The sequence below is a fragment of the Cotesia glomerata genome, linkage group LG3, assembly GCF_020080835.1.
Source record: "Cotesia glomerata isolate CgM1 linkage group LG3, MPM_Cglom_v2.3, whole genome shotgun sequence".
Lineage (NCBI taxonomy): Eukaryota > Metazoa > Arthropoda > Insecta > Hymenoptera > Braconidae > Cotesia > Cotesia glomerata.
The window spans coordinates 25,635,060-25,651,797 of NC_058160.1; the positions used below are offsets into that span (position 1 = coordinate 25,635,060).

Consider the following 16,738-nt stretch of genomic DNA (forward strand, 5'->3'; position numbering starts at 1 on the left):
ACTCTCCTCAGAGCTTGCTTATGGATGTTTTTATACTGTTTTCTTGTTTTATTGACCACTTTATTCAAATTTTTTTACTGGCTCATATCACTTGAATGCATACTCGACGATTTAACAGTTTTTTTATTTGTAATTTTACTTGAATTTATAGTTTTAAGCTTCTGGTAATGACCCAAGTCATTTATTCTTTTACGAACGATGTCTTTTTAGTGGTTATAAGCTTGCGAAATTTTAATATTACAGTCAAGCGATAAGAATATGAGCTTAATGAACTGACTTTCATTTTTTGTTACGAGACCGTTGAACTGAGACATCGAAATTTGATATACATAAATGTAGAAATACGTCGGGTAGTTTGTTTTTTTCCTTCTCAGAATAGTATGTATAAATATAAAAAGAGGTACGATATTTGAGGGAATTGAATTTGTTATGTCAACCGTACTGTTGTCAAGGAAGATCGATCAACATGGAATCCTCTTCTGAAGTTCTTGTTAGTTAATCGGTGTCCTACTCAAGAGGTTAACTTCCTAAAGTTTATGTAGTATAAACTCTTTGGACGAACCAGCCTTAGGCGTCATTACGTTTAAACTTTTTCATTTCGTCTTTAAAAAAAAACATAGTAATAAACACTTTAAATAAAAAATTATTTTTTCTATCTAAAATAATTTGGTCATTTATTATTATTAGTTTTGTGACAGCGGACAGATGTAATAAGAATAAATAAATAAAATGTAGATTTAAATACTGCAAGCCGGTGGTGATTGCGTTGAGTTTTAATGAGAAAATATTTAGTTGTAAATCAGAGATGAAATTAGTGAGCTGAGGAACAGCAGATCCAGTTGTTGGATTAGTCGAGTGCAATCAAGGACCCAGCAGTTCCTGTTAGACGTGCTCGGGTGCACTGACGACTACAATAGTCATTTGAGTTGAGTTAAGAGAATTACCGTGTCCACCTATCACAACTCAGACGTGTAATCACAATAATGATAATGGTAATCCTAACATTAGTAATAATAATAATTACAGTAACAAGAGCTGTAAATTTTGAGTACCAAGTGTGACACAGTAAAAAATTTATCATGCAACAACAACACACTAATGCCGTCATCATACAAGATCGCACTGAGATTTTTAGTGTATTATTATCGACAAGTAGAGCTTTTGCTGGCCTTGACTTAAGGGTAGCGACGCTCGCTCGGTATCGATTGTTTCGCTCCTCTTTTCTAGATTACATTGCACGTTAAACTCGACAATTCAACATTCGATTATTCTTTCTACGCTATTTCATTTGCCAATTTACATTCTATTGCATTTTACGCGAATCTCCGTACCTGATTAACTCACCCCGTATATATTTTATTGTAATTATTATTACTGTTCTTTACAAAGCGGCAAGACTTAAAAGAATAAATTAAACAAAAACTAAATAAAGAAAAAGTTTAAGTGACGACTAAAATCCAGTTGTTCTTGTTCTTTAGTTCAACTACTTTTGAAACACTTGCTCAAATGCTATTTGTATTCAAGTATGAACACTGCTTCTATACTAAACTATACTAGACTACTAACGGCATTGTCTCGGAAATGGCTTTCGAGCGTTACTTCATATATTTTATTCGTAAAATGTTAAATTGTCCTTAATATTGCTGATTCCAGCCTACGGGTTATATTTATACAGATATATATATATATATATATATATATATATATATATATATATATATATATATATATATATATATATATATTAAGGAATATGTGCAAGCTAGGATAAATGAAGCAAATGGAAAAGTCAGATGACTCTCGTGTAAAAGTATATAATCCCCATGACGCAAGCCTTTTTTTTAAACAAAAAAGTAAAAGAGCGAACGTGCTGGAAACTTGTAGATGAATGTTGCTGTCACTCGACAAAATATACGTGAAAAAAAGAAGGATATCATCATTTTTTATTTTTCTTGAGAAATACTTTGTCACCTACGTCAATAATTATGAAAAAAATTTTAATAAAACTAACATGTAACCTGTTATTAATTCATCGTATGTTTTTTAAAAATGAACAGCTTTCAATTTTATTAAATAAAATATTATCATTTTAAATGTTTATTCACGGATGATTTAATTGCAGTTGAGTTTACGTATTGAATTAATGTCTCAGCGAGATGTCGTGTATCACGTTGAAAAGCCACCGATCCGTAACAGTTGGTGCCAGAAGTTAGGTGTCAGCTTCCCGCCAAACCGGAAAACGTGCTTGCATTAGGTGCATTCGAGCGCATTGTTACGATATACCCTCCGCCTCTTAACCCTATGTACATTTATTTACCCTTATATATATATATATATATATATATATATATATATATATATATATATATATATATATATATATATGTATACATATATTCGGGAGTATAGATACAGATATTAAACCCGGCCAACCGTGATTAGTTTGTTTGTGTGAACCCGCAACCGTGGCAATTTCTACATCAATATAAATGTTATACGCGTCTATCAAGATCCCAAAAGTACTATTTTACTTTTCCACCTATTATTTTAAATTATCACCAAACAGCGTTATATATTTATCAGTTTTCTTAGCTGCATTATATAAATAGCAGTATTAGTCCTATATATACCGAGTATATTTTACTGTCATGACTAATATACCCCTTTCACGCTTGTACACGTTTTGTTTGTTCTTGCGAATTATATCAAGGGACTATATACACACGATATCCAAAGCTATAAGCTATAACTATCTAAACGCTACGATTTCGATCCAACGTGGGTATATATGCGCGACATGTTTCAACTTCTTTTATATACTTTGGCTATTTTTATGTTATTTCTTCTTTCAGAAAGTCAATTCTATTATTCAACTTTCGGTTGTAATTTTTTGAAATCCAATCGCTGTTGTAAAACTTCGAGATACATTTGTTATCAATCCAAATTTATTTTCTGTGTAATTAAAACATCTTAATTTAATTAATTCATTTTCTACTTGTCGAAGTTTGTAAAAAAAAAAATGTCTAAGTTTTGTGTAAGTTTTATTTTTTTCTTTTATCAATTAATTTATTTTGCTACCTTTATTTTTACAACTAAAATCCCCGTGATGAATAAATGTTGAATTAGGTAAACTAGTACTAAAATAAAAATCGTAATTTTTATTTTATTTTATTGATCACTAACTATCAATAGTTCATTCATGAACTTGATTTTATTCATCAAACATTGCCATCGGACTCAATATTTACCTAAATCGTTTAGCAATGTATCAACATTAATATCATAAATTAATGACCAAATTATTTCAAACGAAAAAAAAAAAAAAAACTTATTATTAAAATAAAATTCTTACCAATTGGTGAGGAAAAAAAAAATAAAAAACAATTAACTTGCTATTTAAAAAAAATCAAATCTTGATAAGTCAATTGGATTTATCAAACCCAACAAAGGAAATACGAAGTAACTATGTAGTTAGGCTGATATACTTATATACTTAGGCGTAGTTACGTCAAAGTTTCCGTTAGAAATAAAAATTAAAGTGACCCAATTTAACAGTCAATCACTTAATTCAATTTTATTATTACAGTAGTTGAATAAACTTTATAAACTTTTGTTTATTTCGGGTAAGGTTCCTTCGAGTTTACCGTCGCGCAACCAACTGGACGAAGAGTTGGTTTATTCCGACATCAACCCCTAGAGGATATAACCAGCGAGGGTTAAGCGCGCGCATGTACCCCTTTTCTCTGTCATACTTAACTTAACTTTATTTTTATCATTGGCTTTTGAATAAATCAACTCAATTGTACGATAATTGCTCTTGGGATTGTTTATTTCATGTTTAGCCGTGATAATAAATAAATAAATGGGTTGGGTGTGAATAATACGCGAAGCGCCGATAGTAGGATCGGGCTGTTGATTAAATTTTAGCTCAAGTAGAGTAAGTCAATGCTTTACTCGACTGGTGATTTCATTTTTAATAAATATTGAGCTTTGTACTGCTACTGTTACCGCTATTTTTTTTCTCATTAAATATGTGTGTTGTTAGTATTAACTACTTCTCTTACATTGTCTTTGTTTTATTAAATCGTATTATCGGATGTTTGCACTGTTACTTGTTATTTATTCATTGAGTGAGAGTATTTTTTTTTTTAATTCGTTTAAATTTTATTTGTTCCTTTTTTTTCTTCTAATTATAATTATGTTTTATTGTTAAAAAATGAATATTTGTACATTTTACGATATTAGAGTCCTGTTATTGGCCTTGACTGTTAAACTTGAAAAATAAATTAATAAAACCTGTGAAAAATTTTTTTGATATTTTTGGCACTATTTGTGACCATATTAGAAAATTTTATAAGTACTGATATAATTTAATAGACCTTATATGATCATATATGATTTTTCGAGAAAATAGTGTAGAAAATTTTCAACAGATGGCGCATATTCCCTAAATGTTCCCCTTACTAGAGAGTTGAATCTGAGTTATTAAATTATCAAATAAAAATTATTTTTGTAATCTCCTTTATAGATTCTCTCTATTAATTACTATTCAGTTGTTCAATTGCTAATTAATTTAATCAATTACCAATTAGGAATACAGAAATTATAATTAATTATTGTTGTATTCTAATATACAGTCAAAAAAAATTAAAACTTTTTTGGAAATAAAAAAAAGAATTGTTTTCTAAAATTGAAATTAAAATATTTAGGAAAAATACAATTAATCGTAATTCATAATAAAGCAATAAAAAAAAAGATAAGAAATTATTTATGCGATGTTTTTTTAAAACAGAACGTATTTAATTTAAAATACATTAAATTAATTTCTCAAGATTGTAGCTGGCTGAGAATAAAATTCTCAGAGACGAAACATTAAAAAGTTTTCGTTAAAAAAAAAAATAAAAGTTTTAGTAATTGTTTTTTTATTAGAAAAAAAGCAAAGCTTATCGGTATAATTCCATCAACTCAAGAGATGAGAGGTAAAATGTAAAACATATATATTTCCCTTTTTTACCGTTTCCCAACGGAGATTAACCGGAGGAAATAATCTGGGGTAAAACGGAAATGAGAGAATGAACGACTCCTTTGCTAAGGCTCAGTAGGTTTACCAATTCGATTCCATATTTATAGACTGTGAATCTTTGGTAAACCCAACTGGATAGATCTATGCTTGCGTACAACCAATTTATTGTATAAAAATTCTATTATATCGTAATAAATTCATTTGAGAAATTGTGGAGATTAGAACTTGATAAAAAATAAAAAATAAAATTTCATTATTACAGACAGTTTCACTTTTCAATCGGTTCAGATAATAAAAAAAATGTTGGATTAAAAAAGAATTCTGATGGGCGTTTGATATATTCAAAAGCTCTAGATAAAAATTTTGTTCGATAGATTTTTTTTTGTGTAAAAAAATCCATGCAATTCGATAAAAGTTTCCGAGCTTGGTAGTGATAACTTGATTAGGTCATACGAAAAGTACACATGCAAATTTGATTTCAAATAGAGAAAAACCAGAAGAAAGTTCTGGGAATTAGGCTGCTGGAAAATATCTAATAGTTGATTGTTCAACCTTGTAATCATGAGGGATCCCAGTTAGTTAGTTTGTATTAATAAAATTAAAATATTTAATGAGATTAGAACTTTTCAAATGATTTATTTTTTCACTGTTAATTTTCTTCTTTATTTTTAATTATATTCTTAATGATATATTTTGCTGGAGTTAGCAGAAATTGATAATTTTTTGTTCTTTTAAAGCAAATAAATTATTGAAAAAGAAATACACCCTTCGGAAATTTGTAAGTATAGTTCATTTTTTTATCAGTTGCTACTCGAGTTTGATTCGACTGTTTTTTAGGTCAGAGTCATAGATTTTATACTTGTAATTTAATTGGTAACGTTGAAAATTGATAAGAGTGTATAAATGAATTTTTTTGTGAAAGTAAAATATAAAAAAAAATTGTACAAGAATTCTAAAAATTAACACACTGATAAAAAAATTTACTCGATTCAAGAAAAAAAATCTTGAATTAAAAAAATATCTTTTAGTAAATAAATTCTTCAAAATAATGTCAATGGTTCAAAATTTTTTCTCTTAAATTAAGTTATTTTTTATTAGTGCGTAATTAATTTAAAATATCTTAAATAAAATTAAAATTCGATTTTCAAATTAAATTTTAATTGAAAAAATAAAAACTTATTTGAACGGAATCGAATAAGTAAATGAATGATTTAATTTAAATTGAATAAAATTTAATTAAGTAATTTTGAAGGTTTCTCGAGAAAAATCCAATCTAGTCAATAATTAATTTCTTCAATTAAGGTAGTACCCTCGCCAGAGTCGTTTTCTTAGGATTTTTTTTTAACTTCGGCAGATTAATATTCATATAATTCTGCGTCGATTGGCGTAATTTGAAAATTTTTGACCATTTAGTTTCAGAGATATTTAATTTCAAAGTTTGAGTTTTGAACGCTCTTTTACATTGCGGTATACGGGATATCGAAAAGTTTACCTACAAACATTTTTATATCTCAGAAACTTTTCTTAGGATTCTTTTAAAAAACTAGAGTAACGTTAACTAACAACTAAACAATTTTTTAAAAATAATTTCATTGATAATTACCACATAGTTTCAGAGATATTTATTAATAAGTAATGAAAAATTTACCAGACTTTAGCCGAGGAGGGGATACGTTAATAAAACTGTGGCAACAACGCAAGTTTTGTGAGCCGCGAAAAAAATATGAGACGCGCATGCGCTGAAAAATTTGAAAAGTTTAATTTACTTTAAGTGTAACATTATAGTTATTAATTTTATTTATTTAAAAAAAAAAAAGTAACAATGATTATTTTATGAAAATAAGTATTTTTCTATATTTATAAAAATTCAAAAAGTTAATAAGTTGAATATAATAATATATATTAATCTTTCATAAGTTATAAAAATAATAGTCAGATGAAATAATAAAAAAAATACTAAAATTTAAAATCCGTAAATACATCAACATAAAAAATTCAATTACTGATTTTTCTGAAAAAACAAAACAATATTGTCAATTATTTTTTTTCTATTTGTTATTTGCATATTTGCTAGTGATTTCTGTCGTTTTTCAAGGACTTTTTTTTATGAATCGTCCTTTATAAGTCAATTTTTCAGACATTGTAATTATATTTCCGAATAAATGTATGTAAATAAATAAATAAACGCATGTGTCAAAACAGAGGTTAATCTACAGTTAATCCAAAGCACTACAGTATAACCACTATAAAATATCTTAACGCTCACGCAGTGTTGCCAGACTTTTCAAACGATCAGTTTCTCGTTTGTGATTGGCTAAAATAAGTACATAAACAGCAAAAAGTTTTAGGCTTGTCAATAATGACTCTAAAGTATATGTACCATACACTCTAGCACAAACTTTTGACGACGGAAGTCGCGAGGGTACTACCTTAAGAGAAATTTTTTCATCATTTTTTTTCTCGCACATTAAAATTACAAATCATAACCGAAGTAAGCTTTCAATGCTTCGATGATATGAAGATTTATATAAATATGTGTGTATTACAGTATCTACTCTGAAAAATATGACACAGTCGTTTGATTAATCACAAAAATTTATCGCTTTACATAGTTTATGCTTTTAAATAAACACCACGCCAATATTTAAGCCTTTTCATGGGTTTTCTGATCGATACCTGTAGACATGATAATTGATAGCTGACGGATCGATCCGTTGAAAATGTTTGTATAGAGAGAAGATAGAGCTGGCACGTGGGGGTTATATAGAAGAAATCAATGACGAAACACTACTTTCCATGCAATAAATCTTTCACAAATTTTTAATTTTTTTTTAATATGAATCGCATCATTATTGATCATTTTTATTACTAAAATACACTTGATTTATTATGTTGTATTATTTAAAAATAAAAATATATAAGCGAATAATGATGAATCATTTTCACGTCAATAAATAATGTTGTTTAGTCAATATAAAATTCGAGAAATTTTTTATCCTAAATAGAACTCAGGGTTGCTAATTATTAATTTTTCGAAAATGAAGTGGCTAAATTTTTTGAATTTTTAATTTCCTCCAAAACTATGAAAATTGAATTTTTTAAGTTTTGATTTTCAAATAATGCATTAGTTAGTTTATTAACTAAATAAACAATTGATTAATAAAAAAATACATTTTTGGTCTTTTGGTTAATTTTTTTAAGATGCAATTCTTAAAATAACTTTTTAATACAAGAACAATCTAAAAAATTAATCCTAAAAATAAATTTTATTGTAAAAATTCACTTGAATTAATTTGAATAATTACATCGCTCCGGAATATTTTATCTTAGAATAAGTAAGTATATTTACTTCGGTATATAATAGCACAAAGTGAAGTGAAATACACAGAAAATTATTATATCATTGACATAACTGCATACGTAGAATTTTCTGTATGCGAATGTACATATAATAATATAAGAAAGATAGTAATGTAAAGAGAAAACGGTCGTTTTAAATATAAATGTACAAAGTGTCAGATATTCTATTCATTGAATAGAATATAAAATGTTATAAATATGAAACATTGTGTACTCTATATAAATGTAAAAATATTTACATAAATGAATAATAATAAATAAACTTACTGAGTAATCTGACGGTTCCTGGAATCCAGTGGTGCTGCTGGAGGTGTTCAGGCGTAGCAACGAATTTCGCGCACTTGATCTTAATATTCCCCATCCGTTCCAGCCTCTATTACTCTCTCTTCTGCAACTGTTAATTACAACAGTATATCCATGTTAGATTTGTAATATACAACTTCAAATAAAATTACCTGTCAAACACTTTACTCAATAAACTTCATTAAGTTTTGATATTGCATGTAATTTTTGAGTTTATTAATTTTATTTGCAAGGAAACGACAACAATACAGTACACTTATCTAATTTAATAACTATTTAATTAAATTAAATTGTAGTTATTTAAACAACAACAATGCAACACGTTTTAATGAATAAAGATAGCTACAAAATGAAAAAATACGGATCTGTAAAGACAGAACTTACTTGTGCAAAAAAAATGAGTAAGAAAATAAAAATTGCAACTGCTTTAATTAATTATTTTTAATTAAAAATTAATTTTTATAAAAATTTTCACCTTAGTAACGATCGAGTCATTGACGTCAATTTACTTTTAAAAATAACTTTACGGAAAAATATCAACAGTTGGAAGTATTTATTTATTTATTCACGCTCAATGGTATTTGCAAATACAACATAAATATGATAATCATAAAATTAATTAAAAATAAAAACAAACGTTTGACATTTTATTTTTAATAACATTATTATTTTTAAAAATATTAAATTCGATTTTTATCGTAATTAAAATTTTAAAGATTATTTTTTTTTCCAAGTCATAAATTTTTTTTTTGTGTACGTTTTGCACGCTAATCTCCATTACGGCTGAACCAATCTCGACGTGATTTCCAGTGATGTATTGAGATAAGCTTGGGCTAACATTTAGTGTCGTTTCATTCAAATCGGATGACAAATAAAAAGATACGTCAATTTTAAAGTGTCAATTCTCACATTGAAGCACGCTTGACGTGACGTGGACACAAGGAAAAAGAAAAATTGCTGTTCGGTTGTTTTATCGATGTGTGCTAATCAAATTATTGAATTCGATGTACGCGCAAATAGGATGTAATGCTATTGTGGTATTTATTGTATTAATTTTGATTGAAAGCAAGAAAAGAAAGACAGCCGTTATTGTCTGTGCGTTTATTTCTTAGTTTAATTGTAATTTTCTTTTAGAAAAATTAAAAAAATATTTTTTTTTTATTTTAAAAAAAAAGTAAAATTTTTTTTCGATTAATTTAAGAATTTTTTTTTGTAAAAATAATTCATCAATAAATATTCGAGCTAAAAATAAAAAAAAAATAACGTTTTATTTTTAATATTTTGTTTTTAGAACCATTTAACTGCAATTTCACAGTAATTATACCTTGTTATTATTTAGTTTAAATGTTAATTTATATTAAAACTAGAAAGAAATGAAACATAAAAATAATTACTTTTATTTTGCATCGCATTAAGAAAAAACTTTAATTTTAAATTGTCATTAAAAATAAAATTGCTTTTAAAATAGAGCACACTTGAAAAAAATTAATTTCTCTTTATATTTTACTTTAAATCTTTGACGCGGCTTAATGAGTATGCTAATGTCCGAGATCATTTAAGCTTGAAATGTTATGTGCAATACACAATCTGAATATACACGTATGAAACTGTGATATACTTGTTATATGGATGAGTTTTTATAAAAATTAATTATTACTAATAGAACAATGAAATATAAAATAGAATAATTATTATTACACTCGTAGTTTTTATCGCCAGAATAAAGTCTCAAGTTCTATGAAGTTTTTTAATGATAAGTACTTATATGTCAAAAATAATTTTCAGAAAACGAGTATTCCCTTCTCTTTTGATGACATGATTCTGTAAATTGAAAAACAATACGCTTGCCCGTGCATTGTCGGACATTAATACTGTTGCTTCCTTTTGTTCGTTATAATTGTAGTATCTATGTATCTCTTAAAGGTATTTCTTCTATATTGTTTTATATTCGTATTTTTATTATAAATGCAATCAGTATTAGAACAGACATAGAATAAAGTAAAAATTTTTATAAAAACTTGAAATCCTTTGAGCGTAATAAAAAAATTAATATAATCTTAAGAGTTTTTTATAATTGCTTGAAATTTTTCCCAGTGAATGTTTTAAAAAGTTTTTTATGTTATTGATCAAAAATTTTAATTTTAAATTATCGAGTTACAAAAATACGACACTAAATAATATTACTTAATTCAAGAGAAATATTTTTGATCCAAGAAAAATTATTTTGAAAGAAACTGCTTGTATTGTTTCAAGAATTTCTTGTCTAAAAAATTGTTTTCTTGGTGAAGAGAAATTCTACAACTTTGATCATGAGTATATTTTGTTCGATCGATACAATCAGATTCTCCATCGAAAAACAGAACTCCCTTCAACTAAAAAATACATTTTTTTCCTTCAAGAATTTTATATTCTTGGTTCAGGAAAAAGTTTCTTCATTCAAAATTCCAGTAAATACTTAAAAAAAAATATTTTTTTTAAATTAAATCTGAAAAGTATTTGAGATTTACTTTTAAATATATAGAAAATAAAAGTAATCTAAAGGTTGTTAGTATTCTTGAAATAAGCTGGTACTAACTTGAATCAATGTTACGGTCTATATTTATTCAAGAGAAAGGAATTTTTGAATGAAATATAAGTTATCTTGTTTGAGGATAATATATTGTTCCATTCCAAACTAAAATTCTCGAATGACGAATTCTTTCTTTTCATCCCAGAGTTTTATACTCTTGATTCAAGAGTAAATTTATTGAATGAAGAGAACTGAATATCTCGAAACAAGAGTGAAATTTTCAAAAGAACATTTCTCTTGAATCAAGTAGTTGTTTTTCAGTGTATATAAACATAGCCCACATTTCTATCACAAAGAAAACATCCCCTATCTCAACAAATAAAGCAAGTGACACGTTTAAATATAATATCCTTGAGAAATCTACTTTCTAAAAATGACAATTATGCAATTAACCGCCTACGTACTTTAAATGGAGATGAAAGAGCGGTCGAGTTATGAAGTTAAACAGCGAAACAATAAAAGTTAAACTTGAATGTTTGACAAGACTATAAGTATCAATGTACAAAGAGAGTTGAAGGATTGTGTCACGAGCACTACAGAATGAAATTGTCACCACCGACTACTTGTTCTAGCTCTAATTTCTCTGTGATTTGTCGTCCGCTTTTCATATGAAAAGATTTTTGCTAGCATCAGTTTCATTCATTACTTCTACTGGGATATTTTACATGATCAGTGAATCAAATTACTGAAGAATATAAATTTTTTTAATAGGAATAAAAACTAATTAAATTTTACTTTACAGCCCAATTTCCGGGCTTTAAGTATTAATTACTCTTGCAATCATTGAATCTAACTAGTTTTTTTTAAGTACTTAATTTTCCCGGAGTGTCCTTGAGATTTCAATTTATTGATGGCTTAAATGAGCGATGAAAAGTTTTATAAATTTATATTGAATATCTTACGATATGAAACATTTTTATCGAATTTTTTCAGCTCATTAAGATAAAGTTTATTGATTTCTGATTATTTAATAAAAGTAGAACTGTTTATTTGTGAATGTTTCAAGCACAGTTACCGATATATAGACTGATAAGAATTTTTTATTACACCATTGAATGGCATTGCAATGGCTATTTATTGATAAGATATTAAATATATTAAACTTACGTTTGCACTGGTTCCGCTTCCACGTCATCTTTCTCTTTGGTTAAATGCGTTAAAACTGGCAAACTGCACGCTTCGAACGGCGGCTTACTTAGATCTGAAAAATGGCAAAGTTTTTGCTTATTTTCAAAAAAATGCAATATTGTTATCAATAAAAATATCGATGAAATTTATGTAACATATAAATTGTAGAATAAAATATGAATTTTCAATATTTTGCAGAGTCAAATGCTCAATACTAAATTTCACATTGAATGAAACATATACTTTGTATTGCTAGCAACCCGTAACCACACTACGTGACTGCCGAAAGTAACTTCCGTACGGACGTAGATCTAAAATTATATATGTTATAATTCATTGAATCAATTTTATATTATTATGGCCTTGTTATCAATTTAGATATACTATTGGGCCTTATATTACGATAAAAAAAATTAGAAAAACGATTGACCCTGAAGGCCATCCCTGCAACTTCCCGCTAATTCCATACCTAGGCACTTAAAATTGCACTTATGACGTTTTTGAGCTCTTCAAGATCAAAAATACAATTTATGTGTTATTTTGAGCTCTCCGAGCTCAAAGAGATAGCTTTGCTATGCTTTTGAGCTCTTCGAGCTCAAATGTCTTATCAAAATTCGATGAAACGCGATTTTTCTAATTTTCAAATTGCTGTAACTTTTTAATAAATCAACCGATTTTCACGCGGTAGGCGGCGATCGATGTAGTTTTTTGAGCTCTATAAAAAATTTAAAACAAAAAAATTGATTTGATAAAAAATTTCGAAGTTATTACAAAAAAACACTTTTTTCGATTTTTTTCGACAACGATATCTCACGAACGCATCAACCGATTCTGACGTTCTATGTGGCAATCGATGCGGGGTTTCAAGGTTAAGAGCTGATTAGTTTTTGAAGTTGATCAGTTCAGCCAATTCGGAGATATTTAAAAAAAAATAAAAAAAAAAAACAACTTTTTTTTCACTTATTTTGCAATTTCTCGAAATCTACTGGTCCGAATCAGTTCCAACTTACAGGAAATTTAAGTTTTTTGAAGCCCTTTCGAATGACACCAACCGCGATGAAATCGGTCTAGCCGTTCAAAAGTTACGAGAGGTTTACACACACACACACACACACACACACACACACACACACACACACACACACACACACACATACATACAGACGTACGGACATCATCGTGAAAATAGTCAGGAAAGCTTCCTAGGACCTCGAAACGTCGAGATCCGATGAAAACTCGATTGTCGAAAAACGGGGTAAAACCAATAACTTCCCGATTTTTGAAAATTTTCAATTTTCTTAGCGGGAAGTTAAAAATTAAAAAAGTAGAATTTTTTTAGTACACTGATAGAAGGATTTATTTGTATTAAAAAAATATTTGTTAATAATTAACAAATCATTTATTAGAGACCATTTTTTAGTATCAAACAAATATTTCTTAGTATTTAAAATGATTTGTTTGTATTTAATAAATCTGATATTCATTTATTAAATATTAATAAATCTTTTTAAATACTAAGAAATATTTGTTAAGGACTAAAAAGTGGTCTATAATAAATGATTTGTTAAATATTAACAAATATTTTTAACTATAAACAAGTCCTTTTATCAGTGTATTCAATACTTCTAATTTTACTGTTAAAAATGGAGTTTTAATCAATTTTTCTAACACCGAAAGTTTTGTCAAAATCTATCAATTTTTTTGGGTCATAACGACGTACTAATTAGTAAAACTTTTTAATATACACTGAGAAAAAAAAATACTTTTATTAAGAAAATTTTCTTGATCCGAGAATACATGTTCTTAAAAATTTTCAGGAATATATATTCTTAGCTCAAGAACTGATTAAATTGATTGAAATAATTTTTACTTAATTTAAATAAAGCTATTCTTTTGTTTATCTATTATTCGAAGATAAATATTGATGCTCTTCTCTTCAAAAATTAATAATACTAGAATATTTGATCGTCATCGAATTTCTTGAACCAAGAAATTGTTAATTGAGTAAAAGTATTTTTTTTTCTCAGTGTACAAGACATAAAATTAACGTCTAATTTACTTATTATTTATCATGATTAAAATCGATTACCATTACAAGAATTATTATTCAATGATCATATTTTACGAACGCGTCAGCTCAATACGGAATAGTTCACTATTTATTACTCTTTTTAGTTAGAATATTTTGCCAGAACGTACTAGCGAAGCTTATGTTCTCTTATATCGATTTTTCGGAATTCGCTATGTTGAAGCTACGTTGCTAGCTATATAAGCGATAATTAACTCAAGTCAATATTTTCTGAGTTATGTAAGTAAAATTGATATACAGTGGCCTATTTAAAGGCCTAGTTTAAAACTAAATAAAAATTTTTTTTTTTCATACTTTTTGAAAGTAACCATGTTCAAAATTGTACATTACAAAATGCAGAGTTTTTTTTTTTCTAGTAAAAAGAAATTTTACTAAATATTACACATCAATATCTTTATTCATAATTTAATAAAAAATGTAATTTTTTCTAAGTCAGAAAAGAGAAGAAAAGTTTTCAAATTTTGTTTTCTGTGCTTTAAAAAAATATAAATAATATAAAACAGGAAAATTTCATGTCGAGGGATGAATTAAATTCTATCAATTTTATTAAAAAATATATCGAGTGTTACATTGCGTATAAAAGACAAATTATAAATTTTTTAACAATTCTAATTATGACGTAACAAGTCATGAATCAGTGAATTTAGGGTTTGTCAGAATTGTAAAAATTCTTAGAATTAAACACAAATACGACGTAAAAAATGTTTATTTACAGTTCGCTTTTTACCTAAAGTTTTTTTCTATTCAGTAATTTCGACAGGTAGATAAAAATGTTAAATCACCTTATTTAAAGATTAATAACTTATTTACAATGTAATTTTTTTATGTATGATTGTTCGAAGATAGTTAATACATAGTGTGGGTTTTTGAAGAAAAATCGTATGTCATGCTCCATTTGAGCGCTTCCGACCAACTCAATTATTCGAGGGGATGAACAAGGGTCTTCTAAGGTTGTCACATCAAAATAACAAATATCCTGTCCAAACATCATAAATAATAATAAGTTACGGAAGTATAATAATACATGTGATTACACGAGACCGTTTAATCAATAAATTAAGATAAAAGTTGACAAAGAGTCTTAATAATCGGCGTATAATACAAAAAATTATGTGTCAACAACCAACCAAAGTTTTAAAGTAAATGTAAATAAGTTACTCTAATAAATCATCTTCCTTCCATCCGCTGAGGATTGCCCTTATTAGGGGTTGAACCTGATCCATCATATTCTGAAATAGATGTCGCTTGACAGAATTATAGCTTGAAAAAAATTGATTGTACACGAAGAAATGAATTGTCTCGTCTCAAATGGAAGATAATTTAACCGATTTTTGATGAAATTTTATTATTGCAATTATTTTTACAATTTTGCAAGTTTTTAGTAAGTCTGAAAATCTTATTACGTAAAATAATGGATCAAAGCAAGACTTTTTTTTAAGTTTTAATTAAAGGTATCTCGACTTCATTTCTATGCATTCAATCTGTTAATTGCTTCATTGAAATTAAAAATAAAAAAAATTTAACAATAAATCAGTTGAAATCAGTTCAAGTTTGTATAAATATCTAGTTCAATTACCTACAGCAAAAAGTATCGACAATACTAAATAACAAATTAAAATTAAGTAACGAGGACTTGTTTGAAATGTATACTGAAAGGAGTTAATTGAACTGAATTTTTCTTTTCAGTAAATGGAGCTTTTACAGATTGGATTTTAATGAAAAGCTCAAAGAAAATCACTAAAATATAAGTACTGCTATGGATTATAAAATCTATTCACGGAATGAAAAGAGATTCTCGTTAAAATTTGACTTTTTTTGTTAAAGAAAAATTTTCTAAAATTTTTGTATCTAGATCTATATCTTAAAAAAAATTTTTAAATTGAAACATCTCAAGTTGTTCCAGTGATTTTAATAATAATGACAATAAACTTGCGCAACTAATCTTTATTGTAATATATTGCTCTTGCAATATTATACCCGAGAGGATACGAAGCTATTTAAAATAAATAGTGATCCGTTAAATCGTGTGATAGCAATTCTATTAAGAAGTTAAATATCGAAGGGTTTTCGGAAATCGTTAATAATTGAATTTACTTAGCTGGCGGGGAAATAAAATACTTGTCAGATAAAAAAAGAGCTCTCGTTTGCTCTATTTACTTGAACCTACGCTCGTGTCACTTGCATACTTCAAGAATTTTAAATTCGAATTAACATTTTTTAAATTTTTATTTAAAAATTTATTCCGTGATGAATTAATGATGATGAT

General features: G+C 27.1%; 1 protein-coding gene across 2 annotated transcripts in view; it reads right to left on the reverse strand.

Moving 5' to 3' along the window:
* The window catches only part of LOC123262104 (pleckstrin homology domain-containing family G member 5-like), an 85,691-nt gene that overhangs the window by 41,355 nt on the left and 27,598 nt on the right, over positions 1–16,738 (reverse strand). For both annotated transcript variants that reach the window (XM_044724142.1, XM_044724141.1), the window contains 2 exons: positions 12,363–12,456; positions 8,651–8,777 (listed from right to left, as the gene is read on the reverse strand). Coding sequence is in view for 1 of the 2 variants with exons in the window: in XM_044724141.1 (XP_044580076.1) it covers positions 8,651–8,777; positions 12,363–12,456 (221 nt within the window). In the remaining variant the exon portion in view is untranslated. The remainder of the gene's footprint in view (positions 1–8,650; positions 8,778–12,362; positions 12,457–16,738) is intronic.